At 47.3% G+C, this 27,592-nt stretch overlaps 1 protein-coding gene across 3 annotated transcripts in view; it reads left to right on the forward strand.

The window, feature by feature from the left end:
• LOC147097126 (unconventional myosin-Ib-like) overlaps nt 1-27,568 on the forward strand; it is an 82,246-nt gene extending 54,678 nt beyond the window's left edge. For 2 of the 3 annotated variants that reach the window (XM_085972994.1, XM_085972996.1), the window contains 13 exons: nt 1,034-1,260; nt 2,932-3,132; nt 4,538-4,631; nt 5,039-5,188; nt 7,234-7,302; nt 8,599-8,685; nt 10,822-10,896; nt 12,520-12,654; nt 19,221-19,327; nt 20,261-20,393; nt 20,895-21,047; nt 21,990-22,117; nt 23,848-27,568. In XM_085972994.1, coding sequence (XP_085829120.1) covers nt 1,034-1,260; nt 2,932-3,132; nt 4,538-4,631; nt 5,039-5,188; nt 7,234-7,302; nt 8,599-8,685; nt 10,822-10,896; nt 12,520-12,654; nt 19,221-19,327; nt 20,261-20,393; nt 20,895-21,047; nt 21,990-22,117; nt 23,848-23,977 — 1,689 coding nt within the window. In that variant the 3' untranslated portion in view covers nt 23,978-27,568. The remainder of the gene's footprint in view (nt 1-1,033; nt 1,261-2,931; nt 3,133-4,537; nt 4,632-5,038; nt 5,189-7,233; nt 7,303-8,598; nt 8,686-10,821; nt 10,897-12,519; nt 12,655-19,220; nt 19,328-20,260; nt 20,394-20,894; nt 21,048-21,989; nt 22,118-23,847) is intronic. The other variant, XM_085972995.1, reaches the window with a different exon arrangement.
• The last annotated feature ends 24 nt before the right edge of the window (nt 27,569-27,592 follow it).

Genomic DNA, 27,592 nt, shown 5'->3' on the forward strand with positions numbered 1-27,592 from the left:
TCCCTCAGTACTGCCCCTCCGACAGTGTGGCCCTCCCTCAGTACTGCCCCTCCGACAGTGCGGCGCTGCCTCAGTGCTGACCCTCCGACGGTGCGGCGCTCCCTCAGTACTGCCCCTCCGACTGTGCGGTGCTCCCTCAGTACTGACCCTCTGACAGTGCGGCGCTCTCTCAGTACTGCCCCTCCGGCAGTGCGGTGCTCCCTCAGTACCGCCCCTTTGACAATGCGGTGCTCCCTCAGTACCGCCCCTCTGACAATGCGGTGCTCCCTCAGTACTGCCCCTCCGACAGTGCGGCGCTCCCTCAGTACCGCCCCTCCGACAGTGCGGCGCTCCCTCAGTACTGCCCCTCCGACAGTGCGGCGCTCCCTCAGTACTGCCCCTCCGACAGTGCGGCGCTCCCTCAGTACCGCCCCTCCGACAGTGCGGCGCTCCCTCAGTACCGCCCCTCCGACAGTGCGGCGCTCCCTCAGTACTGCCCCTCCGACAGTGCGGCGCTCCCTCAGTACTGCCCCTCCGACAGTGCGGCGCTCCCTCAGTACTGCCCCTCCGACAGTGCGGCGCTCCCTCAGTACTGCCCCTCCGACAGTGCGGCGCTCCCTCAGTACTGCCCCTCCGACAGTGCGGCCCTCCCTCAGTACTGCCCCTCCGACAGTGCGGCCCTCCCTCAGTACTGCCCCTCCGACAGTGCGGTGCTCCCTCAGTACTGCCCCTCCGACAGTGCGGTGCTCCCTCAGTACTGCATTGAAGTGTCAGCCTAGATTTCTGTGCTCAGACCCTGGAGTGGGACTTGAACCCACAATCTTCTGACTCATAGAGGCGGGTGTGCTACCCACTGAACACTGGTGAGGACAGGATCACGCTCACCTGTAATTTCCACCCACTCCATGGTGTCAATACTTACTTGGGTGATTTACTAGAGGGTGGCTGCCAACTGTGAAACTGCCACCCAGCACAAGTGAGCAAATTCAGGAGAGGAGAGGAGAAAACTGGAAGACAAGTGAAACTTCATGTTCATTTTTTCTTGTTCTTCCAGGTGTCCTACAATGTTGTGGAGTTCATAGACAAGAACAATGACCTCTTGTACCGTGACCTGTCTAAGGCCATGTGGCAGACCAAGCACAAGCTAATCAAGTCCCTTTTCTCTGAAGGGGACCCAAGTAAGACATTGTTGAAGAGGCCACCAACAGCTGGCTTTCAGTTCAAAGCCTCTGTAGGTGTCCTCATAAAGAACCTTCTGGCCAAAAACCCCAACTACATCAGGTAGGATTCTTCCCATATTTTACTTTGTTTGAGGGGTTGGTGCATGGTTGTTCAGCTATAAGTCGGGCAAATGATTTGGTGAAATTGCTGAAGATCGTGGGGCAGTTGTGGGGGAAATGGTGGTGTCGTTTTGGGGGAGACCTTTCTTGCAGATGTGGGTTCGTCGCAGTCCATCTCTCCCCTAATTGGCACATTACTTTTAATCCCCAGTGTGTGTTGAAAGTGCTGCTGTTCTGTCTGCGTCAGCCCTCCTGAGAGTGAAGGTTACTGGAAGAACTGCTCATACAATTGGCAGGCACTCATCTCTGTTCCACTTGCCGGCACTGTTTAAAATTAGAGACTGAATTATAGCAATAAAAACTAGTGACGGTGGGAACGCCACCTGCTCAGGACCAATGGATGCCTTCTGGTACCATACCGTACTCTCTGTGCCCATGTCCTCACAGCCAGCAAGCTTCTTGTGTACCAAAGAAAGCTGCTGCAGGCCTCTGTGTATGTTTTATTTTTATTCATTCTCTGGATGTGGGCATCGCTGGCAAGGCTGGCATTTATTGCCCATTCCCTAGTTGCCATGAGAAAGTGGTGGTGGGCCGCCTTCTTGAATCGCTGTAGTGGTTTGAGACAACTTAGTGGCTTGCTAGACCCACTTCTGAGGGCAATTAAGAGTCAACCACGTTAGTGTGGGACTGGAGTCACATCAAATCAAATCAAATCAACTTTTATTGTCATTGTTAGTGCACAAGTGCAGTACAACGAAATGTAGGCTTGCGGCTCCCGAGAGTGTACATTTGGATTAAGACATTTAAACATTCAACATACATTTGGCTTGTAGTATATTAACATAAACATAACCATAATAAAGTGCATTGGCAGATGTGCAGGCTTTAGAGTTTATTTGTGGAGTTCAGTAGGATGACAGCCCTGGGAAAGAAGCTGTTCCTAAATCTGGTCGTTCGGGTGCGAATGCATCTGTAGCGTCTCCCAGATGGCAGGAGGGCGAACAGACTGTGGCTGGGGTGGGTAGGGTCTTTGATGATGGTCCGTGACCTCCGTAAACAGCGTTTCTGGTATATGTGCTCTATGGTCGGTAGCCGGGTGCCGGTAATGCGTTGGGCAGTTTTGACTACCCGCTGCAGGGCTTTCCGGTCATAGCTACAGCTGCCATACCATACTGTGATACAGTTCGTCAGGATGCTCTCTATAGTGCAGCGGTAAAAGTTAGAGAGAATCAGGGGTGACAGATTACATCCCTTCAGCCGCCTTAGGAAATATAGGCGCTGCTGGGCCTTCTTCACCAGAGAGGAGGTGTTGAGGGACCAGGAGAGGTCTTCCGTGATGTGGACTCCGAGGAACTTAAAGCTGTCCACCCTTTCCACCACAGCCCCATTGATGTGGATGGGGGTGTGACTTCCGCCTTTGGACTTCCTGAAGTCCACATATAGGCCCAGACTGGATAAGGAGGGCATGTTTCCTTCCCTAAAGGACATGTGTACAAGGTACACCCAGCACAAGTTCAGTGTTGGTGTAGCACTGCTTTTTAGTCGACTGGTGGTCCTCCTTGCCTACCTTTCGACCCCTGCCGGCCCACCGCGTCTAATTGCACAATCTCTGCATTTTCTCCTGAAATGTTCAACCAAATTTCACCCTAACCTGTGTGCTGACTCTTCACAGATGCATCAAACCCAACGAGACGAAATCCCCATTGCAGTTTGTGGATCCCCTGGTGCAATCCCAGATCAGGTACCTGGGGCTGATGGAGAACGTGCGGGTGCGGCGGGCCGGGTATGCCTACCGACATCCCTACAAGCCCTGCCTGCAGCGGTACAAGATGGTTTGTAAACAGACGTGGCCAAACTGGAAGGGGAATGACCGGTAAGGACATGTCACCGTTTCTCATAACCGCGCCACTGTGTTCGTGCAACTTGAATGGAACATAGGAACAGGAGGAGGCCATTCAGCCCCTCAAGCCTGTTCCGCCATTCAATGGAATCATGGCTGATCTACGACCTAACTCCATCTACCCGCCTTTGCCCCATATCCCTTAATACCTTTAGTTAACAAAAATCTATCAATCTCAGATTTAAAATTAACAATTGACCCCCCCAGCATCAATTGCCGTTTGCGGAAGAGAGTTCCAAACTTCTACCGTCCTTTGTGTGTCGAAGTGTTTCCTAATTTCACTCCTGAAAGGTCTGGCTCTAATTTTTAGACTATGTCCCCTAGTCCTAGACTCTCCGACCAGCGGAAATAGTTTCTCTCTCTCTCTCTCTACCCCACCAGTTCCCCTTAATATCCTGAAAACTTCGATCAGATCACCCCTTAACCTTCTAAATTCCAGTGAATACAACCCTAGTTTGTGTAATCTCTCCGCGTAACTTAACCCCTTGGAGTCCGGGTATCATTCTGGTAAACCTACGCTGCACTCCCTCCGAGGCCAATATATCCTTCCTAAGGTGTGGTGCCCAGAACTGCTCACAGTGCTCCAGGTGTGGTCTGACCAGGGCTTTGTACAGCTGCAGCATAGCTTCTACCCCCTTGTATTCTAGTCCTCTAGATATAATGGAAAAAGTGTGCCTTTATAAAAAATAAAAAAAAAGAGGTCCACATAACTGCCCCAATATCCTAATGAGTATATACACCACCCAGGAAGGCCCCAGGTTTGATGCGTGGCCTGTGCTAAATTGACTGATCTCAGCCACAGGGGCAGTATGGGTGCTACCATTGGCCTCAGCGTCCCTGAGATTAACAATCTGCTGCCGATTCACTATCCAGTGACACCTGCTGCTAAGTGCTCGTTTGTGGAGGACAACCTTGGTCTTGACTGATGCCCTCCACAATTGAATTGCCTGGCACCACTCACTAGACTCCCACATGAAGAATGGCCACTTGGGTGAGGTAACAGGCAGCTGCCAGTCCCTGTGGAATTGTACCCTGGCGACAGTCCGTGCTCTCAGGAAGGAAGGGGAGAAGAGGCCACTTTCAGAGCCAGGCCACAATTTAACTGAGACTTTGGGGGTCAGAGGGCACTACATGTTCACTTACTGGTCTCAACCCAACTCCTAAATCATACACATCTGTAATCACCGCTTCCCATCTGCAGATAGTGCAGGTAATTAATAAAGAGTATTTTATCCAATGATTAACATGCTAAGATCCAGCCTTGCTGACAAAAATGTTACACTTCAAAACCCTGTTATGAAATGTGTTGTCACATGTAGCACAAGCAGAATAACAGATGTAATGTTTGTCCCACCATTTCTATGCTCTGTCCTTCAAGAGATGGCATGAGGACCCTTTTGACTGAATTAAATATTGCCTCAGAGGAATACGCATTTGGGCGGACGAAGATCTTTATCAGAAATCCACAAACAGTGAGTATTTGACTGAACTGCTAGGCATTAAGACAATTACTACATAATCCTAAATGTTAGAAAAGGAGATATTGGTATGTTTACTGGGGAGAGGAGTCCCACAGTCCGTCCCCGAGGAGATATCGGTACACTAACTGGGGTCTCTCAGTCTGTTTAATGGGGAAATATCTAGACTGGGATACCCTCACACAATATACAGCAACAAACCACATGTAGGGGATGGGGAGGAAAATGAACCAAATAAAAGACGATCATCTCAGATGTTTGACATTTGCCCCTTTGTCTTCACTAAAAAAACAAACCCCTTTCACGTGAGACTTTTCTCCTGATGAAAGTTTAATGAGATTAGTGAATGATTCTCTTCCCTCTCCCAAACCCACCTCAACAATTTCTTCCTTTCTGTACAGCTCTTTGACCTGGAAAAGCGACGGCGGATTCAGATGGAATTCCTGGCTACCTTGATTCAGAAGATTTATCGTGGCTGGAAATGCCGGACCCACTTCCTACTGATGAAGAAAAGTCAGATCGTTCTCTCGGCCTGGTTCAGGGGATATAATGTAAGCCTGGGTATTCCTGAGCTGTTGAGACAGATGGGGACTGGGCACCAGGATTTGAGAAATACACCAGGGTTCACATCAAGTGATTTGGCTCGATTATGAGCCAAACATGATCCATCAAATCCAAGATGACAATGTGACACTTTTTTTAATTAATTGATGGGATGTGGGTGTCGCTGGCTGGCTAGGCCTGCATTTAGTGCCCATCCCTAATTGCCCTTGAGAAGATGGTGGTGAGCCGCCTTCTTGAACCGCTGCAGTCCATATGGTGTAGGTACACTCACAATGCTGTTAGGAAGGGAGTTCCAGGATTTTGGCCCAGCGACAGTGAAGGAATGGCGATACAGGTCCAAGTCAGGATGGTGTGTGGCTTGGAGGGGAACTTGTAGGTGGTGATGTTCCCATGCGTCTGCTGCCCTTGTCCTTCTAGGTGGTAGAGGTCGCGGGTTTGGAAGGTGCTGTTGAAGGAGCTTTGGCGAGTTGCTGCAGTGCATCTTGTAGATGGTACACACTGCAGCCACAGTGCGCCGGTGGTGGAGGGAGTGAATGTTGAAGGTGGTGGATGGAGTGCCAATCAAGCGGGCTGCTTTATCCTGAATGGTGTCGAGCTTCTTGAGTGTTGTTGGAGCTGCACTCACCCAGGAAGTGGAGAGTATTCCATCACACTCCTGACTTGTGTCTTGTAGATGGTGGAAAGGCTTTGGGGAGTCAGGAGGTGAGACACTCGCTGCAGAATTCCCAGCCTCTGGCCTGCTCTTGTAGCCACAGTATTTATATGGCTGGTCCAGTTCAGTTTCTGATCAATGGTAACCCCCAGGATGTTGATAGTGGGGGATTCAGCGATTGGTAATGCCATTGAATGTCAAGGGGAGATGGTTAGAGTCTCGCTTGTTGGAGATGGTCATTGCCTGGCACTTGTGTGGTGCGAATGTTACTTGCCACTTGTCAGCCCAAGTCTGAATGTTGTCTAGGTCTTGCTGCATATGGACACGGACTGCGTCAGTATCTGACGAGTCTCGAATGGTGCTGAACAGTGTGCAATCATCAGCGAACATCCCCACTTCTGACCTTATGCTGGAGGGAAGGTCATTGATGAAACAGCTGAAGATGGTTGGGCCTAGGACACTGCCCTGAGGAACTCCTGCAGTGATGTCATGTGATTGAGATGAATGACCTCCAACAACCAACTTCCCTCTTTCTTACATTTCTTTTGCTTTGGGGGGCCGGGAGTGAATTTTGTGCATTACTGAAATGCGGGATGTTGCCAGATGTTAGTGCTGGCAACTGGACTATTTCTTTACATTTCAGCATCAAGCCCAGATTAGATGAGGAGTAAAGCTCCCGCTCTCCCTCAGGAAAACACCTTAATCCCACTGGAAAAGTACCTCTGTATGGCTCAGTAACAAACCGTGCACTAAAGCCACTGAGGGAGCATCATTAGTGTTCATTTTTTTTCTTTTGAGAATTGGAATTCCTTTTTATAAATCTGGACTAAAAAGCTGATCTCAGTAAAAGTGACCATGAAGCTGTCAGATTGTTGTAAAAACCCATCTGGTTCACTAATGTCCTTTAGGGAAGGAAATCTGCCGTCCTTACCCGGTCTGGCCGATATGTGACTCCAGACCCACAGCAATGTGCTTGACTCGTGACTGCCCTCTGAAGTGGCCCAGCAAGCCTGTCAGTTGTATCAACCCGCTACACAGCAGTTCAAGGAGAAGGCCCACCACCACTTTTTCAGGGCAACGAGAGATGGACAATAAATGCCGGCCTTGCCAGTGATGCCCACATCCCAAGTTAAAAAAAATCTGGCCTGCTGACACCCGTTGCTGAGGCTCAAACATAAAGAATGGGTCTTTGGCCATGGTAATGGTGGGCTGGTGGAGCTCATGGGCTGCACCCCAGCGAGAGTCAGCATGTTCAGGAGAGCAGGGGAGAAAATTGGTGTGGAAAAATACCCAAAACTGTTGAAAACAAACTCAACGGAAAGGTTCTTTAACGAGTGACGACCCCTTTTTGACGTTGTGTTTTTTGCATCATCCTCACAGCAACAAAAGAAATATAAAAATATGAAGAAAGCCGCCATCTTTCTTCAAGCCTATATCAGAGGCTGGAAGGTTAGTACTGCTTTACTTCCTGTCATAGAACAAATTGTCTCTTAAAAGGATACTCTCATCTCGTCAAACTAGGACGGGATATGGGTACGACCATTTACACAGATACTCGTTGCATCTGTCCCTTGATACATTTGTCCTCTCCCACTGTCTTTACATGCCAGCCCATGGAAGACCCATTTGCCAGCAGTGGTCACTGGATAGTGATCAGGAGTGAGAATGTTGGCAGATTTATTTTATCCCCATCCCTAGCCAATTGTAGGGAGGCCAATTATAGCAAACCCACTGACGCTGCAGCTGATATGAGCAGTTGCAGCACAGACCAGAGATCAAACCTGGGGTTTGCCAGTCTGATGGTTCACCAGGTGGTGCATTTACCATCAGAGCCACTTTGAGGCGCATGCTCAGGGCAACTTTGAACAGAGTGCTGTAAGTGAGCTTCATAAAGCTTTTGAGGTGCTTCCATTGACTGAGAACCATTTACAGTGTTTATAATTAATCATACGCTGCCTGCACACCTCACAGTAACAAGTTTACTGTGTGACAACTGACTGGAAACTGACAGTCAACAGGGAGTGTTTGCACAGAGATTAACAGATACCGCTGAGTGAATCTCAAACTAATCCAGTCAAAAGGGATTCTATAACCGTATGACCTGTGAGAACAAGCTCGAGCAGTTCATCTCTTATTATCTGAAGCCTTGAGATTACAGCTGTCACTAATCATCTTGTACTCATTTTCCTTTTAAGCCTCTGCAGTAACGCTGTAAATTCCATTTCTTCCAAAACGCTTCTCAGTGACTGAATGGAAGTGAGATTATTAAAAATGGTAATACCAGCCCATGGAAGACCCAATTAATTCCCATCCTCGTATTTAAATTACTCCATGGCCTCGCCCCCCCCTCCTCTCCCCTCTCCCTATCTCTCTAACCTTCTCCAGCTTTACAACCCTCCAAGATTGCTGCGCTCCCCCAATTCTGGCCTCTTGCGCATCCCCGATTTTAATCGCTCCACCATTGGCGGCCGTGCCTTCAGCTGCCTGGGCCCTGAACTCTAGAATTCCCTGCCTAAACCTCTCCGCCTCTCTAAGACGCTCCTTAAAACCTCCCTCTTTGACCAAGTTTTTGGTCACCTGTCCGAATATCTCAATTTGGCTCGGTGTCAATATGTTGTCTGATCTGCGCTCCTGTGAAGCGCCTTGGGACCTTTAACCACACTAAAGGCGCTGTATAAATGCAAGTTGTTGTTTTATTTGTCCTTAACTTCTGTCATTGGGTCAGATGATGCTTTTTTCCCCCAGGTCCGCAAGCTGCAGCGAGATCTCAAGCGGGAGCAGCATCGCGCTGCAGCTGTCACCATCATTGCGGCTGGCTGGCGAGGTCTTCAGGTAACGGGGCGACGGGGAAGTGCTCATTAAATCCTGACCCATTCAGAATGTAACCTCTAGCCAAATCAACACTGCTCACTCTGCTTCTGGTGTGCTGCTCTGCTGATAAGAGGTTGAAACACAGCTGTATTTCCCATGTTACCTGTCGCACTTTTAACATCATCCCGGGCAGTTAGTACAAATTTTTAATAATTTTTCACCCTGCCAGAAACTCTCGCTGTCAGCCATGGTTCAGTGGGTAGCACCCTCGCGTCTGAGTCAGAAGGTTGTGTTCAAGCCCCACTCCAGAGACTTGAACATATAATCTAGGCTAACCCTCCAGTGCAGTACTGAGGGAGCGCCGCACTGTCTGAGGGGCTGTCTTTCGGCTGAGACATTAAATCGAGGCTCTGTCTGCTCTCTCAGGTGGATGTAAAAGAGCCCATGGTCACTATTTGAAGAAGAACAGGGGCGGTGGGGGGGGGGGGTTCTCTCCATTTACCTGGGGCCAATATTTATCCTTCAACCAAAATCATTAAAAAAAACAGATTATCTGGATGACCTCAGGACGTCCCAAAGCGCTTCACAGCCAATGAAGTACTTTTTTTGAAGTGTAGTCACTGTTGTAATGTAGGAAAGGCGGCAGCCAATTTGCACACAGCAAGCTCCCACAAACAGCAATGTGATAATGACCAGATCATCTGTAGGTTTTCTTTTTAAAAAGGCCAGCGTTCCATTAGCCTTTTTGATTGCTTTTTGCATCTGTCCACTAGCTTTTGGTGACTTGTCTACATAGACACTCGAATCACTTTGCTCCACCACTGTTCCTATTTTCTCACAATTCAGAAACTATTCTGATTTGTCTTTCTTGGATCCAGAGTGAATGACCTCACACTTCCTCACATTGAACTCCATTTGCCATAGTTTTGCCCACTCAATCTGCCTATGTCCCTTTGTAACTTCCTGTTCCCACCTGCACTACTTACTGTGCCTCCCAACTTCGTGTCATCTGCAAAATTGGCTAGACCGATAGAGGTTAGAGCTAGAGTTGAGAGGGATCACCTATCAGACAACAACCTGATAGGTTGATTTGGACAGGTTGGGTGATTGGTCAGATGCAGTATAATGTGGATAAATGTGAGGTTATCCACTTTGGTTGCAAAAACAGGAAGACAGATTATTATCTGAACGGCAATAGATTGGGAGAAGGGGAAGTGCAACAAAACCTGGGTGTCCTTGTGCACCAGTCGCTGAAGGTAAGCATGCAGGTGCAGCAGGCGGTTAAGAAGGCAAATGGTATGTTGGCCTTCGTAGCGAGAGGGTTCGAGTACAGGAGCAAGGATGTCTTGCTGCAGTTGTACAGGGCCTTGGTGAGACCACACCTTGAGTATTGTGTGCAGTTTTGGTCACCTTATCTGAGGAAGGATGTTCTTGCCATGGAGGGAGTGCAGCGAAGATTCACCAGACTGATACCTAGGATGGCAGGAATGACGTATGAGGAGAGATTGGGTCAATTAGGCTTATATTCGCTAGAGTTTAGAAGAATGAGAGGGGGTCTCATTGAAACTTATAAAATTCTGACAGGACTAGACAGACTAGATGCAGGAAGGATGTTCCCGATGGTGGGGGAGTCCAGAACCAGGGGTCGCAGCCTAAAGATAAGGGGTAAGCTATTTAGGACAGAGATGAGGAGGAATTTCTTCACCCAGAGAGTGGTGAACCTGTGGAATTCTCTACCACAGAAGGCAGTTGAGGCCAATTCATTAAATATATTCAAGAAGGAGTTAGATATATTTCTTAAGGCTAAAGGGATATGGGGAGAAAGCAGGGACAGGGTACTGAATTTGGATGATCAGCCATGATCGCATTAAATGGCGGAGCAGGCTCGAGGGGCCGAATGGCCTACTCCTGCTCCTATGTTTCTCTGTAACTTTTCCCTTGTATCTTGTTCTGGAGTGAGAGAGGGGTTAGTGGAGCTGTTCACTACGGTCACTTGCGATTGTCAGAATTTCATTTCCTTCAGTGACATAAATGACACTAAATGTGGCAGCTAAATTGGACTAGTGAAAAATCTGCTTTTTTTCCCCCTGAATTTTCTTGAACAGAAAAACTATACACAGCACCCCCAACACTAATATCCTTTGTTTGTGACCTCAGGTGCGGAAAAGGCACAGAAAGTACTTCAAAAGTAATGCTTCAAAGACAATCCATAACTTCATAATGGCTGCAATTGTGAGTTTACCCATTGTGCTGCCTGCATTATATTGAATGTTTATGAAGGGGAGACTGTCAGTGCTGGGGAACAGAATACTCGCTTCTTTGCACCCAATGCTGGTGTTGAGCACTCCCAGGTGTACTTTTAGGAAGCTACATTTCAGAACTCGCTTTGTCCCGACATCATGCCTATCTCCAAACTCAGAAGATCACTCCCTACTGGACCGCTGACATTTCCATGTTTCACACCAGCCACCTTCATGACCTCTGTGAATGAGATTGGCCAGTGGTGCCAAATTATGAACCATTCTCTCCAGTGGATTTGTATCTACTTGGAAGTGGGTTGTCACATTACGGCCAGTAATAACTTTGTTTCTTTAATCCACATTTCACCCATCTCAAAGGTTTGTTTTCCCTTTGCATCTTGTGGGCTTCCTGCTATTTCGAGTCCCCCTCTAGCTGTGAGATGATCTGGGTGATGGAGGTCTCTACAATCGCTGATTAGCAGGAGGCCCGCAAGGATAGGATGGTGACAGTACTTCCCTCGTCCTATCCTGCACAACCATCACCATCCCCTGGTACTCCAGCTACAGAGATTCAGACTGTACGATAGCAAAATACTGCAGATGCTGGAAATCCGAAATAACAACAGAAAATGCTGGAAAAACTCAGCAAGTCAGGCAACATCCGTGGAGAGAAATTAGAGTCGACGTTTCGGGTCGAAACCCTTTTTCAAACTGGAAAGGAAATGAAATAGATCGAAGGCAGGGCTGGGAGAGAACAAAAGAAGTAAAGAGGCATTAAGAGGTATTCAAAACCAGACGAGATGGTAATAGGACAAGTGGAGACAAAAGACGGCTCAGATTAGGTGTGAAGTGTACTGGCAGGATGAGAGACAGCTGCCATGTGGGAGAGAGAAAAAAAAAGGAAAGGGGGGTGGGGGGAAAGGGACGACCCAAAACAAAGGGGTGGAAAAAAATTATAAGTAAAAATATAATAGGGGCCGAGGTTATGATCTGAAATTGTTGAACTCGATATTGAGTCCGGAAGGCTGCAAAGTGCCTAATCGGATCTATTTTATTTCCTTTCCAGTTTTGAAAAAGGGTTTCGACCCGAAACGTCAACTCAAATTTCTCTCCACGGATGTTGCCTGGCCTGATGAGTTTTTCCAGCATTCTCTGTTGTTATTTGAGATTCAGACTGTGTTCTTCTCATGAAAACATTAGCAGACCAAGTGGCACAAGGTCACAGAGTGGCAGGGGTGCAGCTTTGTGGCAGTGACTTACCACACTGGGAGTTCCCAATCTCGGTCATGTAGCAGCAAGATGCCTCCTTAGAGGGAAGGAGGGAGATTTAGGTGAGCTGCCCCGGCCACTCTCATGCCTCTTCTAGTAGTTGCTCACGGAGTGGTAGAGCCTGAAAGTAGGTCACCTGTCTGCCCCCTCAGAGGGGGTATGATGCATAGCATTGGATGAACTAGGGGAGGAAGAATTCGTTTTTTTTTCCAAGCCATCAAGAAATATGTTGGCAGCTAATATGGCCTCCCCGCACAATTTACTGTGTGTGTGTCTATATAAATAAGAAAGCTGAGTTTTTTTTTAAAAAGCAACGTGTTAACTTTCTTTTCTTTCATTCCTAAAGCTACAAAAGTACCTTCTTGGTCTAAAGAACAAACTACCTTCAATGTCTCCGATAGACAGGAAGTGGCCAGTAGTGCCTTATCTCTTCTTGGAGAAAGCTCACCAGAAGTTGAAGAGGATCTTTTGCCTCTGGAAGGTCAGAAAGCAAAACAACACAGCCTCCAGCCTAAGATGTGGATATGCATAGTACCAGTCTAGCCCTGTATTATTCTGCAGCAGCATTATATAACGGGCCATTTTGCTGAACGTACAACAGATACACAGGAACGGGAGGAGGCCATTCAGCCCCTCGAGCCTGTTACACAGGAACAGGAGGAGGCCATTCAGCCCCTCGAGCCTGTTACATTAGGAACAGGAGGAGGCCATTCAGCCCCCCTCGAGCCTGTTACATTAGGAACAGGAGGAGGCCATTCAGCCCCTCGAGCCTGTTACATTAGGAACAGGAGGAGGCCATTCAGCCCCCTCGAGCCTGTTACATTAGGAACAGGAGGAGGCCGTTCAGCCCCTCGAGCCTGTTACATTAGGAACAGGAGGAGGCCATTCAGCCCCATCTCGAGCCTGTTACATTAGGAACAGGAGGAGGCCATTCAGCCCCCTCGAGCCTGTTACACAGGAACAGGAGGAGGCCATTCAGCCCCTCGAGCCTGTTACATTAGGAACAGGAGGAGACCATTCAGCCCCTCGAGCCTGTTACATTAGGAACAGGAGGAGGCCATTCAGCCCCCCTCGAGCCTGTTACATTAGGAACAGGAGGAGGCCATTCAGCCCCTCGAGCCTGTTACATTAGGAACAGGAGGAGGCCATTCAGCCCCCCTCGAGCCTGTTACATTAGGAACAGGAGGAGGCCATTCAGCCCCCCTCGAGCCTCTTACATTAGGAACAGGAGGAGGCCATTCAGCCCCCCTCGAGCCTGTTACATTAGGAACAGGAGGAGGCCATTCAGCCCCCCTCGAGCCTCTTACATTAGGAACAGGAGGAGGCCATTCAGCCCCCCTCGAGCCTGTTACATTAGGAACAGGAGGAGGCCATTCAGCCCCTCGAGCCTGTTACATTAGGAACAAGAGGAGGCCATTCAGCCCCCCTCGAGCCTCTTACATTAGGAACAGGAGGAGACCATTCAGCCCCTCGAGCCTGTTACATTAGGAACAGGAGGAGGCCATTCAGCCCCCCTCGAGCCTCTTACATTAGGAACAGGAGGAGGCCATTCAGCCCCCCTCGAGCCTGTTACATTAGGAACAGGAGGAAGCCATTCAGCCCCCCTCGAGCCTGTTACATTAGGAACAGGAGGAGGCCATTCAGCCCCCCTCGAGCCTGTTACATTAGGAACAGGAGGAGGCCGTTCAGCCCCTCGAGCCTGTTACATTAGGAACAAGAGGAGGCCATTCAGCCCCCCTCGAGCCTGTTACACAGGAACAGGAGGAGGCCATTCAGCCCCCTCGAGCCTGTTACATTAGGAACAGGAGGAGGCCATTCAGCCCCCCTCGAGCCTGTTACATTAGGAACAGGAGGAGGCCATTCAGCCCCCCTCGAGCCTGTTACATTAGGAACAGGAGGGGGCCATTCAGCCCCCCTCGAGCCTGTTACATTAGGAACAGGAGGAGACCATTCAGCCCCTCGAGCCTGTTACATTAGGAACAAGAGGAGGCCATTCAGCCCCCCTCGAGCCTGTTACATTAGGAACAGGAGGAGGCCATTCAGCCCCCCTCGAGCCTGTTACATTAGGAACAGGAGGAGGCCATTCAGCCCCCCTCGAGCCTGTTACATTAGGAACAGGAGGAGGCCATTCAGCCCCCCTCGAGCCTGTTACATTAGGAACAAGAGGAGGCCATTCAGCCCCCCTCGAGCCTGTTACATTAGGAACAGGAGGAGGCCATTCAGCCCCCTCGAGCCTGTTACATTAGGAACAGGAGGAGGCCATTCAGCCCCTCGAGCCTGTTACATTAGGAACAGGAGGAGGCCATTCAGCCCCTTGAGCCTGTTACATTAGGAACAGGAGGAGGCCATTCAGCCCCTCGAGCCTGTTACATTAGGAACAGGAGGAGGCCATTCAGCCCCTCGAGCCTGTTACATTAGGAACAGGAGGAGGCCATTCAGCCCCTCGAGCCTGTTACATTAGGAACAGGAGGAGGCCATTCAGCCCCCTCGAGCCTGTTACATTAGGAACAGGAGGAGGCCATTCAGCCCCTCGAGCCTGTTACATTAGGAACAGGAGGAGGCCATTCAGCCACCCTCGAGCCTGTTACATTAGGAACAGGAGGAGGCCATTCAGCCCCCTCGAGCCTGTACATTAGGAACAGGAGGAGGCCATTCAGCCCCTCGAGCCTGTACATTAGGAACAGGAGGAGGCCATTCAGCCCCCTCGAGCCTGTTCCACCATTCAATTAGATCATGGCTGATCTGTATCTTAACTCCATCTAACCACCTTGCTTCTGTATCACTTAATATCTTTGCCTATCGATCTCAGTTGTGAAAGCTGTAAGTGACCCCCAGCCGGGTGGATGCGGGGAGGATGTTCCCGATGATGGGTGAAACTAGAACTAGGGGGCATAGTCTTAGAATAAGGGGCTGCTCTTTCAAAACTGAGATGAGGAGGAATTACTTCACTCAGAGGGTGGTAGGTCCATGGAATATGCTGCCCCAAAAAGCTGTAGAAGCTACATCATTACATAAATTTAAAACAGAAATAGACAGTTTCCTAGAAGTAAAGGGAATTAAGGGTTACGGGGAGCGGGCAGGAATTTGGACATGAGTCTAGGTTCGGATCGGTCATGGCCCTGTGGGTAGCGGAGCGGGCCCAGGGGCCGTGTAGCCTGATCCTGCTCCTATTTCGTGTGTCTAATTCTGTTAGATTCAGGAGATGGTTCTGTGATAGTGGATTGGCGGTTAGGATCAGATCAGCCATGATCTTATTGAATGGCGGAGCAGGCTCGAGGGGCCAATTGGCCTACTCCTGCTCCTATTTCTTATGTTCTTATGTTCAACAGCCTTTTGGGGGAGAGAGTTCCAGATTTTGGCTCCCCTTTGTGGAAAAAGTGCTTCCTGACATCACCCCTGAACAGCCTGGCTCTGATTTTAAGGCAATTCCTCCTTGTTCTGGACTCCCCCCACCAGACGAAATAGTTTCTCTCTCTCTCTACCCTATTGAATCCTTTAATCGCACCACAATTAGATCGCCCCTTAATCTTCTATACTCAAGGGAACACAAGCCTAGTCTGTGCAACCGGTCCTCATAATTTAACCCTTTTAGCCCTTGAGCTTTTGAATCTGTCTGATCATATTGGTGGAGACCATGAATACAGCTAAAAACACCCCTTCCTAAACCAGCCTCAAATGCTGTGGTTTCAGTTACAATCTATCAACATTGACAATGAGAAATCCAGTGTCTCTTATGCTGGGATGGGGGGCAGAGAATTGATTGACTCTATCATGCCTTTTTTTCTCCCCTGTTCTCCTTTTGGTCTCATTAGACCAGCCAAGAGGCCAGGTAGACCTTCTGTTCTAAGGCCTCTGCGACTCTTGAGTCAGCCAGAAGAACAACCCAATACTGACTATCCTGATTTTCTCTCCCTGAACATGGGAGGTGGCTGGACTCCACTTCTCATCTGCTCACTGCTGAGATCAGGAGCTCAGTGAAGTGGGGAAAATTGAACCTGTATCCCACCACTCATTAGCACCTTTTTGTTGGTGTGCCAGTGCGGTGACATTGCTTGTGTCTACCTTGTGCTTCAAATCATTTACTGTCCCCAGCTTCCAGCATAAAATGCACTTGCATGTCCATTGGGACCACTGGTAGGTGATTTATAATTGCTCAACTGATGTCACATGTACTGTTCCTATCTCCGTAACCTCCTCCAGCCCTACAACCCTCTGAGATCTCTGCGTTCCTCCAACTGTGGCCTCTTGTCCGTCCCAGATTTGCTTCACTCCACCATTGGCGGCCGTGCCTTCAGCTGCTTGGGCCCCAAGCTCTGGAATTCCCTCCCTAAACACCTCCACTGCTCTCTCCTCCTTTAAGACGCCCCTTAAAACCTACCTCTTTGACCAAGCATTTAATCACCTGTCCTAATATCTCCTTCTGTGGCTTGGTGATAACGCTCCTGTGCAGCGCCTTGGAACGTTTTACTACGTTAAAGGCGCTATATAAATGCAAGTTGTTGTTGCTAAACTGAATGGCTGCTCGCCCTGAACATGTCCTATTATACCCGGTGGTGTCTTATTAGAATCAATATATTTCAGAGTTGTTTGGATATAATAATTTATAATGAAAGTTATAAGCAAAATAAACAGGATCTGTGGTTGTTGAAAATCAAGGGCCTTTCAGTAGCATTGCTGAAAATGCACACCTGAAGATCAGCTCAGCAGTGCCACCAGGAGGAACTTTGGAATATTGCAGGTGCTAATTAAAGTAAGTGTATGATTTGTAAAATTACAACAACTTGTATTTATACAGCGCCTTTAACGTAGTAAAACGTCCCAAGGCGCTGCACAGGAGTGGATTTGAGAGGGCTGGGTGTATCTCACACTTTAAATGCTGTGAGGAGATGGAAATGTAGAGTCCAGCTGCCACTCATCAGTGAGCGAGAGAATCATCAGGAAAGTAAGTACTGGGCCGCTGTCATGACCGATTCAACAGTGATAATTACAATGATGTTCAAAATTAGAGGCAATTGTCCTTGTCCTGTCACGTATGATTTAGTAACCAGTATGCTTGGTTTGAGAATAGTGGACAGGTGTGAAAATATTGTGATGCGGGGGGGGGGGAAGAGAATAGAGAGTTTCCCCTGACAGCTCAGTGGGTAAGTGAACTATGTAGTGAGATACTGAGCTATATAGAGCAGGAAGATCCCAGGTTTGATCCTCAGATGGTGCTGAGTTAGCCGATCTCACCCCAGCAATGGTAGGGGTGCTACATTTGCCTCAGTTATTGGGGGGGGGGGGGGGTGTCTGCCAGAGTTCCTGCTCCTGATATCCAGTGACCCCCTTACTGGAAAGTGCATTAACAAAAATTCATTCTCAGGATGTGGGCATCACTGGCAAGGCCAGCATTTATTGTCCATCCCTAGTTGTCCTTGAGAAGGTGGTGGTGAGCCGCCTTCTTGACCCGCTGCAGTCCGTGTGGTGAAGGTGCTCCCACAGTGCTGTTAGGGAGGGAGTTCCAGGATTTTGATCCAGCGACGATGAAGGAATGGTGATATATTTCCAAGTCGGGACGGTGTGTGACTCAGAGGGGATCTTGAAGGTGGTGGTGGTCCCATTCACCTGTGGGTGTTGGGTAAGCACAAGTACCAGTAATTTCAGTGGGTGTTCTCCTGATCTCCCACCGTAATTGGTGGAAATCTGCTAATCTTTCACCGCAGTTACAGGCAGAGATCGGGGACCCCTCCCCATGGAAATTCTACTCCACAATCGTGCTTGGTTATGATGTTCCAAGGTCATTATAGGCTGCTGGAACTCTCAGTTTGAGCTCACGTATGAAAAATGGCCACTCGGGTGGGTTACCAAGTAGTTCTGGGCACCATGGAGCCACAACCCAGCCTAATCTACACTGGAATGTGCGTCAAGGAGAAAGAGAACGGGAGGGGAAAAAAACAGACTACTGTTTGTTACAGTCGATACAATCCCCACCGGTTATAGCGGGCGCGTTCATCCAAATGCAATTTGCCCGTTATGTGGGATGGCCGGTATAATGCATAAAACATCTGGGGACCCAGAGTGACAAAAATAGTTAGGATTTGCTGCACTCTTGTCAGCTGAGGGGCTCTTAACCAGGTGGGGCTGTAGTTTTCCTAGCCATGCGTGGTAAGATGCATGCTTTGCTAGTTATTCTTAAACTATTTCAGTAAATTCTCTACCTGTCCCCTGGAAATACTTCCCCTTAATGGGCGGGGCTTATGGCAAACCGATTCGATTTAAAAGAGTCTCTACGAACTATAGCAAACAGTCTAGAGTCTATTTAAAAGAGTCGCTATGAACTACAGCAAACAGAACTCATGACTGAGACTACAGCAAAGTCTCCCGATAAAAGCAGGGTGATTTCTCCAGCAAAATGCAGTTAGTGGAGGATAGTTGCATACAAATTCTGTGCATAAAATCAATCCCAGTCACCTTACAGCAGTGCTCCAGCCGTGATTGACGGGGGAATTACCCAATCATCTCCATTCTGGCCGGGACTAGTGGTGTCACTGTATGCAGCCTTTGTAATATTTGTTGTTCCTATAGGAATGATGCTAAACACAACCATCCAGTCTGCAGAACAATGGAACAAAATTCCTGGATATCACTGGCTCTGTTTCTGTTAAACCTCTCCGCCTCTCTTTCCCCCTTTAAGACGCTCCTTAAAACCGACCTCTTTGACCAAGCTTTTGGTCACCTGCCCAAATTTCTCCTTATGTGGCTCGGTGTCAAATTTTTTGTCTTCTAATACTCCTGTGAAGCGCCTTGGGACGTTTTACTATGTTAAAGGCGCTATATAAATACAAGTTGTTGTTGTTGTTTCTGCCTGAACTAAACAGAGCATCTAAGACGCTACAACCGGCAACTCTGAAATAGACATTATTGCAAATGGCTATCGTGTTTTGGCCGATTTAAGAGACTGCCCATTTTAAACATGGATGTTTTAAGTGGTGGGGACTGTACTTGCTTATGGTGCTGCATCTCTGAAAAATGAAAATTGCTAAACTGTCTCCCACTTCATGATTACAGTGTAAGAAATACAGGGAGACAATCTCGAACCAGAGGAAAGCAGAATTGGAAGAGAAGCTGTACGCCAGTGAGCTCTTCAAGGATAAGAAAGCCTCGTATGCCTCCAGGTAACAGAAAACGTTTCCAGCTCCTTGAGTCTTCATGTTACTGGTGACCATCACTCAACTATTGTGTAACTTTGCTGCTGCCGCCAGAGGCTGAGACCCACCTGACGAGCTGGGGTTTTGCCAATGAGGCACCAGTACCAGTGACAGCAATATAAACACTGGCACCATCTTTTGTGGCCGCCAGTGGGCCGAGCAGGTCAGCCCACCCGTACAGGTTGGCAAACTTAACTCTTCTAGCCTACTGTATATACCTTGCCCAGCCACTGGGGAAGATGTGGTGATCAGAGGCAAAGTTACAAACTGCCACTTTAAAACAAGTGCACTTGCACAGTTCTTCCATTCTTTCATGTGGTGACCCTGTGGCGCCAGTGCTCAAGTATTGAGACTGCCAACCAATGGGTGTTAGCAGCCCAGTAATTCTAACAGTTTCTGTCACCAGAGGGTCCCAATGCTGCTCTGGACTTTCTGCAAGGTTCTCCTGCTGGAAACCCCCCCAAGAAACCGCGTAAACAGCCATTTCTGCTGTCTTTTCAGCGTTTCCGTCAATGTTACGGCAGGAGATTGAGAGAACCTCATGGAAATTCTCTCCCTAGATGGAAATTCTCTCCCTAGATGTACATTCATTCATGTACATACAGTGGGAACTGTGCATGTTCAACAGCTCGAACTTCAGAGGACCATTGTGCCCGTCGAGTATCTAATGATCTCAGTCTGTACCTATCCCATTAACCACCAATCCTATTCTCATTTATCCAGTTTCTTTTTCAAGGAGTTAATTGACTCAGCCCCAAGTTCTGGGAGTCCCACATACTCACTATAGTGTTGTGGGAAATTCCACTAGTTTTGTATGTTTGTTAATTTACTTGTGCTTGTCTGATCTTGTTTGCATGACCTATTCCATTGAGATTTAATCTGTTTCCGTGACCTTGTTAGTGTGCCTCAGCCCTTCAACGGACAGTACTTGGACACTCAGAAAATGTCCAAGTACCAGAAGCTAGCTAGTGGCATAGAGGGGAAGTTACTTATGATGGACACAGCCATGAAAATTAACAGAAAGAATGGAAAGGTAAGGAAAGGAATGGGACTCTGTCCTACATCTTAGAGTAGAATGCAATGGACAAAATGGGGAGGAGAAATAAGACAATGCCCCATCTTCCAGGGGATGCCCGCGTGGAGAGTTTACTCCCCTCCCCCATGATGTCACCAGGACCCATTGCTTATTTTTTTCTCCTGATCACTATCTAGTGAATTTGCTGGAAAATGTGCATGTCAATGTCAGGTGAGAACAATATTCAGCTTGGCTGTGATGTCCTCCCTATGGCAATAGCCTCCTGACACGTACACAAGGCTAGTTGGTGCGATATTAGTGTGGGGGTGGGGGGGGGAAGTTGGTTTCTGTAGACCAAACCCCAGAAAGGAGTTAGCACCTTCTGTAAACAGAGAGGGGGGGAAAAAAGAGAAAATGCATGCAATGTTAGGAAATTATGTTTGGCTCCTTGTATGCATTCATACTGTGCTTGGTCATTTGGACGGTTGATCATGTACATATGCTATCTCCTCATTCCAGAATTCTCCAAGGATCTTGATGATGACAAACAGTTACTTTGCCCTGGCTGATACAAAGTCCCCCAAAATTAAAACCCTGATCAAAATGAACGAGATCAAGAGCATCTCTATGAGTGAATGTAAAGATGGACTCTTTGTGCTACATATAGTGAAGGTGAGCACTGAGCTGAACCTGGGATGTGATAGTAAGAGTCTAGTTAAATACTGATAAGTGAATTATATCAAGATTCAGAAACCGACAGTATGAGGAATAGGTGCACCATGTGGTCCAGACCGGGTCCAGTTTGAAAATGCAGCTGTTCTGGGTGGCACAGTAGTGTTAAGCATCACTGCACAAGTCTGATCCCTTCTCCACTCTGTTTACAATCTGACCTGTGCCAACTGGGGTGTGGAGGGGAAAAGAGTGAAAAATCAGATGAGCGATTGATGTCTGGGTGGTCCCTGGTACCACCTCGTTAGTCGGCTGTATTGATGTCAGTCTGGGGACATATTAACTATCCAACCTCTTGGCAGCAAATGCGTGTAGGCCAAGCAGGCCAAAGATGATGGATAATTTGTAAAAAAAGAAAATTACATTTATAAAAAAAAAAAAAAGCAAAACACACTTATCCTAAATCCACAACATGTCACCTGAACATCATAGTCTCATTGAAATGAACGTGCAGACTTGATATTTTATTGCACTGTGTGGTCTAACACTTTGAAGCAGACGCTGGTAATGTCTTGTTGGTATGGTATGCATTAATGCTCAAAATCGACTGTGGCTTGAAGCACGGAGATGTTTGTGCCCATTTTCTGAATATGGTAAATTTACCATCTTGATTAGACCATGAAGAAGGGATGTTAAGTGCAGGAAAACAAGGGAGTAATAGCAGTTTTTGCAATAAAATCCAAGGCAACTTCAGGATTTTAAACAGCTAATGAAACCCATTCTTTAAAAGTATGAAATCAGGTTAGTGATTAGTTTTAGTAATTAATATTAACCCTACTTTCAAAATCATAAAAGTGCAGGCTTGATTGAGGGACTTTGTCACCTTGAAATTAAGTGACTAAAATGGACAAATGTATTTTAATTTAATTCCCTTCAACTTGCCAGAACTCTAGTGTTGGAGTTAAGGGAGACTTCCTCTTAAACAGTGATCATCTCGTGGAGCTCACCACCAAACTGCATCGCTCCATACTGGATGCCACCCAACAGAAGATAAACCTGAAGATACAGAACGAGTAAGTAAAACTAATCAATTTGGTGTAGCTGGAGATCCCTTCATTTCTGCTGATACTCTTTTCTTTTGTAACTTTAAGCTCCTCAAGATGGGTGTTTTAGTATTGGGGAACAGAACACAATCCATTCAGGGCACTCAGCATTAGGTATGATGCAGAGTAAAGCTCCCTCTACACTGTCCCATCAAACACTCCCAGGGCAGGTACAGCACGGGGTTAGATACAGAGTAAAGCTCCCTCTACACTGTCCCATCAAACACTCCCAGGGCAGGTACAGCACGGGGTTAGATACAGAGTAAAGCTCCCTCTACACTGTCACATCAAACACTCCCAGGGCAGGTACAGCACGGGGTTAGATACAGAGTAAAGCTCCCTCTACACTGTCCCATCAAACACTCCCAGGGCAGGTACAGCACGGGGTTTAGTACAGAGTAAAGCTCCCTCTACACTGTCCCATCAAACACTCCCAGGGCAGGTACAGCACGGGTTAAATACAGAGTAAAGCTCCCTCTACACTGTCCCATCAAACACTCCCAGGGCAGGTACAGCACGGGTTAGATACAGAGTAAAGCTCCCTCTACACTATCCCATCAAACACTCCCAGGGCAGGTACAGCACGGGTTAGATACAGAGTAAAGCTCCCTCTACACTGTCCCATCAAACACTCCCAGGGCAGGTACAGCACGGGTTAGATAGAGTAAAGCTCCCTCTACACTGTTCCATCAAACACTCCCAGGGCAGGTACAGCACGGGGTTAGATACAGAGTAAAGCTCCCTCTACACTGTCCCATCAAACACTCCCAGGGCAGGTACAGCACGGGTTAGATACAGAGTAAAGCTCCCTCTACACCATCCCATCAAACACTCCCAGGGCAGGTACAGCACGGGGTTAGATACAGAGTAAAGCTCCCTCTACACTGTCCCATCAAACACTCCCAGGGCAGGTACAGCACGGGGTTAGATACAGAGTAAAGCTCCCTCTACACTGTCCCATCAAACACTCCCAGGGCAGGTACAGCACGGGTTAGATACAGAGTAAAGCTCCCTCTACACCATCCCATCAAACACTCCCAGGGCAGGTACAGCACGGGTTAGATACAGAGTAAAGCTCCCTCTACACTGTCCCATCAAACACTTCCAGGGCAGGTACAGCACGGGGTTAGATACAGAGTAAAGCTCCCTCTACACTGTCCCATCAAACACTCCCAGGGCAGGTACAGCACGGGTTAGATACAGAGTAAAGCTCCCTCTACACCATCCCATCAAACACTCCCAGGGCAGGTACAGCACGGGTTAGATACAGAGTAAAGCTCCCTCTACACTGTCCCATCAAACACTCCCAGGGCAGGTACAGCACGGGGTTAGATACAGAGTAAAGCTCCCTCTACACTGTCCCATCAAACACTCCCAGGGCAGGTACAGCACGGGTTAGATACAGAGTAAAGCTCCCTCTACACCATCCCATCAAACACTCCCAGGGCAGGTACAGCACGGGGTTAGATACAGGGTAAAGCTCCCTCTAAACTGTCCCATCAAACACTCCCAGGGCAGGTACAGCACGGGGTTAGATACAGGGTAAAGCTCCCTCTAAACTGTCCCATCAAACACTCCCAGGGCAAGTACAGGAAATTCCCAGAGAAAGGTGCAGGTACTGAGAGCACACCAATAATTTTGGTATAATACATGATATTTAGGTCAGCCTTTACAGTGTTGCACCATTTTCTCTTCTGCAGGCTTTCTGTTCAGTTCAATAAAGACACAGTCTCTGTGAAGTTCGTAAATGCAACAGAGAGAAATGGAAATGGAAATGTTCCGGTGTGCAAGAAGAAAAATAGTCACTTATTCGAGGTCCATGTTCCTTAACTGTGATGGCTCCAACCTGTCCAGTGGCTCAATACCTACCTCCACGCAGGGTTGTGGAAACTCTAGGGCCTGCGGCCTTAAAGCAACAGCGATTTAAAAAAAAAAAAAAAAAAAAAACCACAAAGCAACTTTTGACTAATCATCGCTTCACCGATCGCACCACGCTTGTGCATGGCGTACGTTGATTCATATATGAACCGAAGAGGAAAAATTCTGCAGCACGGCTCTTGTCCAAATGGAATGCACAATTTTGTGATAAGCGCTCCTGGCTTGCGACCAGGGGCAGGGCTGCGGAGTTTTTACCCTCAAAAGTTTGGTAATCATTATAGATGCTGATTAACCTTCGGTGCCGACCAATTTAAACCATGTCAAACCCAATCAGGCAAGGAGACAATCCTTGCACATATTCCTGCCAATGCTGTACTCTTGTTTTAATTCATTTTATGCTAATCACTGCTTTGCTATACGCTATTATGGGATCATGTTGAACCTGATTTTATCTGATTGGGATGTTGAAACTGAAAAAAAGCAGAAATGTTGTCCACACACTTCTCCCTCTGACAGCTGGTTATGAGTGATCACAAGGGATCTGGCCAAATATGTCAGGGGGGGGCCTGAAAATAATTAATGGTGAAAATCCATGACAATACTCGTAACTTTCCTGAAACACTACAATATATAAAGTCCCTTACTGAATCGCAGCTCAAAAGATTTGCACCAGCTAGTATTTCATTTTAGAATTTTAATTACCTCCCCCATTTGACTCCCTTCCTGCGCTGGAGGGACTGATACATGCTGGAGGATGGCGGCACATGCACGGTTCATCCAAGTGGTGCTCTTCATGCCTGAGCCTAGGTAGGCTATTGGGCCGTGGGAGGCACCATAACCGAGCCAGGCATTGACCAAAATGCATACAGTATATCCTTTTCTGCAGGATGTTGGCCTGGGACCCGGGTCCAATTGTAGTGCCACTACTGTTGTCCCAGCCGAGATACCTTATTCTTTTTTATTAATAGACATATACTAGAGGAAAATCATATAAAGCATTCTCATGATATGCCTCCTACGTGAACCTAGACAACAAGCTATATAATCCCAGGGACATGACAGCCATCTTTTCCTCACCTAATGCCCACATGGACGCATTTCCCAGCTAGAGCTGCCGCATAGAGAGCGCCTGGCTGATTCTTTCTCCCTCACCACTTCCTAGCCCAGGGACACCAACGCCAATTACCTTGTTAGCCAACACTGTCCTGGCTGTGATCAGCCAACTCAACAGACCAGGGATTGAACTTGGGATCTTCCCACTCCATATGGCCCAATACCACAACAGACAGTTTAGCTATCTACTGAGGCATTTGGGGGCTGCATGTTAGCACTCAATGTTCAAATGAGCCAAGATTACCTGATTAAGATTTGGAAGGAACACTCAAAGGAAGAACTGAACCCAGTGATGAAGACAGGCTGTAAATGAGCAGCTCCTTACGTCTACACTGTTTCAAACTCTGGAATTCCCTCCCTAAACCTCTCCACCTCCTTTAAGACGCTCCTTAAAACCTACCTCTTTGACCAAGCTTTTAGTCACCCATCCTAATATCGCTGCCTTAAGCTAGGTATCAATTTTTGTCTGACAACGCTCCTGTGAAGCGCCTCGCGATGTTTTACTATGTTAAAGGCGCTATAGAAATGCAAGTTATTGTGCTTAGAATGAAGTAGACAAAGTCTGAAAATGCATAAGAACTCCAGACTGAACATTCACATCTTTCGACAGTACTGGCGGTTGCCGTCTAGTCTGCCAACTCCATGGCCTGGAGTTTCCGCTAGGTTGTGCTGGTTTTTTCAGCGCAATTCGCCCAAAGTTGGCCAAACCACCACAAATGATCGAGGTATTTCAAGCGCAAATTACGTCCATTGCAAATCAACTTTCAGCGATCTTTTGGTCTGGTTTAAAAAGCATTGCACTGGAATTAGCCCCGCCCACAAAACTGCCCATGCCCCCAAATCGCATTAATCACCATGGCGAGATTCCGCTAATTGCACCCGTTTGCAGAGACTCTTAAAATTAAGCTTTTTTTTTAGCCGCAAGGACACTAATAGGTACCTTTTTAAAAAATTAATATTTAATTTACAAACTGACTACTGTACACCAATGAAACTAAAAAAAGTATACAGAACCATTTCTGAAGTCATTTTCAGTTATTTAAAATCTGGTTACTTGCAGGTGGTGGACTAGACACTGATTTAAAAATGCTAATTTTCAGTGGTATTAATCAAACCGCACCAGGTTACCACTCTTAAATAGATCACGGAATATTTTTTAATGCAAAAAAATTCCGTTTTAAAACGCTGCCCAATTGCGCTGGTTCAAGGAAGATTTTACATTCGGCGATATGCAAATGCGTTTCTGCAGAACCTTGGGCAACAAATTCAATTCAGTAAACTAGCGCAGGTTTGAGCGCAATTTGCGCCCGGATTGCCAAATTGCGCCCAAACTGTACCATGTCTTTAATTTGTCGTGAGAAATGACTTTATAAGGTACACTGCACATACATCAGATTTAAAATGGGTACAGTCCTTCACTCCATCTCATCTGAATTATTTCCTTGGAAAACAAGGCAGTGTCAAATGGAACACCAGCACCTTAGAATGGTGCTTCTCTCACCATTGGAGATGCAAAAAGCAGCAAGAGGGTTAGCCTGTCTTTCAATCTGTGCAGCCATTTGAGTTCGATTCACTTTGAGTGACCAGATTGTGCCACCGCCGTTTCTCTTTCCCAGGGAATTTCCTGCTTTAGGCCAAAAGTGGGTAGTATTCCTTTAAAAGGAGTGCTGTGGAGGCTCAGTCATTGGGTATATTCAAAACAGAAGTTGATAGATTTCTGACTAGTAAAGGCATCAAGGGATACGGCGAGAGGGCCGGTGAATGGAGTTGAGGCAGATCAGCCATGATCTCATTGAATGGTGGAGCAGGCTCGAAGGGCCGAATGGCCGACTCCTGCTCCTATTTCTTATGTGGAATGATATGCCACACGGGTCAGTGATTACATGAGCAAAAGCACATGGTGTAAATTTAAGCTCGATTTTTTTTTTTCCCCCTGGTGCACAGCAAGGCATATACAAGAGTGCTACAGGTGACTCACACAAGTGCAGTTAAGTGAGCAGTTTTGCATTGTCCACAACTGCTCCACTCTATACTAAAGCAAATTTCAACATGGAAAAGTTTCAAGGTCCAGAGGCTGGAGTACCCTGAAATTTCACATCCCCCCGACATTGGACCAGATTTTCTATGCCAATAACCATATTGTCAAAAGCATATCTACTGTATATTCACACAAATGAAGAAAGGGGAGCAAGCATTTCCATCAGCTCTCATTCCAAAAGAGAACAGGTAAAAATTAAAAGGCCCTCTACTATATAAACAGATAGTAATGAAGACAACAGTGCTTGCTATAAATTCTAATTTTAAGTTGAAAATATCATTATGCTGCAATACTATTTATATTTATTTTTGGATTATGCTGTAAAAAAATCAGTTGTATTTACAAATATGATGTTCAATTTCTTTTAAGATCACAATAAAATTGGAAAAATCGATTGTACCACTGGAATGATCTGA

Source organism: Somniosus microcephalus, chromosome 33 (genome assembly GCF_052327205.1).
Source record: "Somniosus microcephalus isolate GS21.2 chromosome 33, FLI_Smic_1.0, whole genome shotgun sequence".
In the NCBI taxonomy this organism is placed as follows: Eukaryota; Metazoa; Chordata; class Chondrichthyes; order Squaliformes; family Somniosidae; genus Somniosus; species Somniosus microcephalus.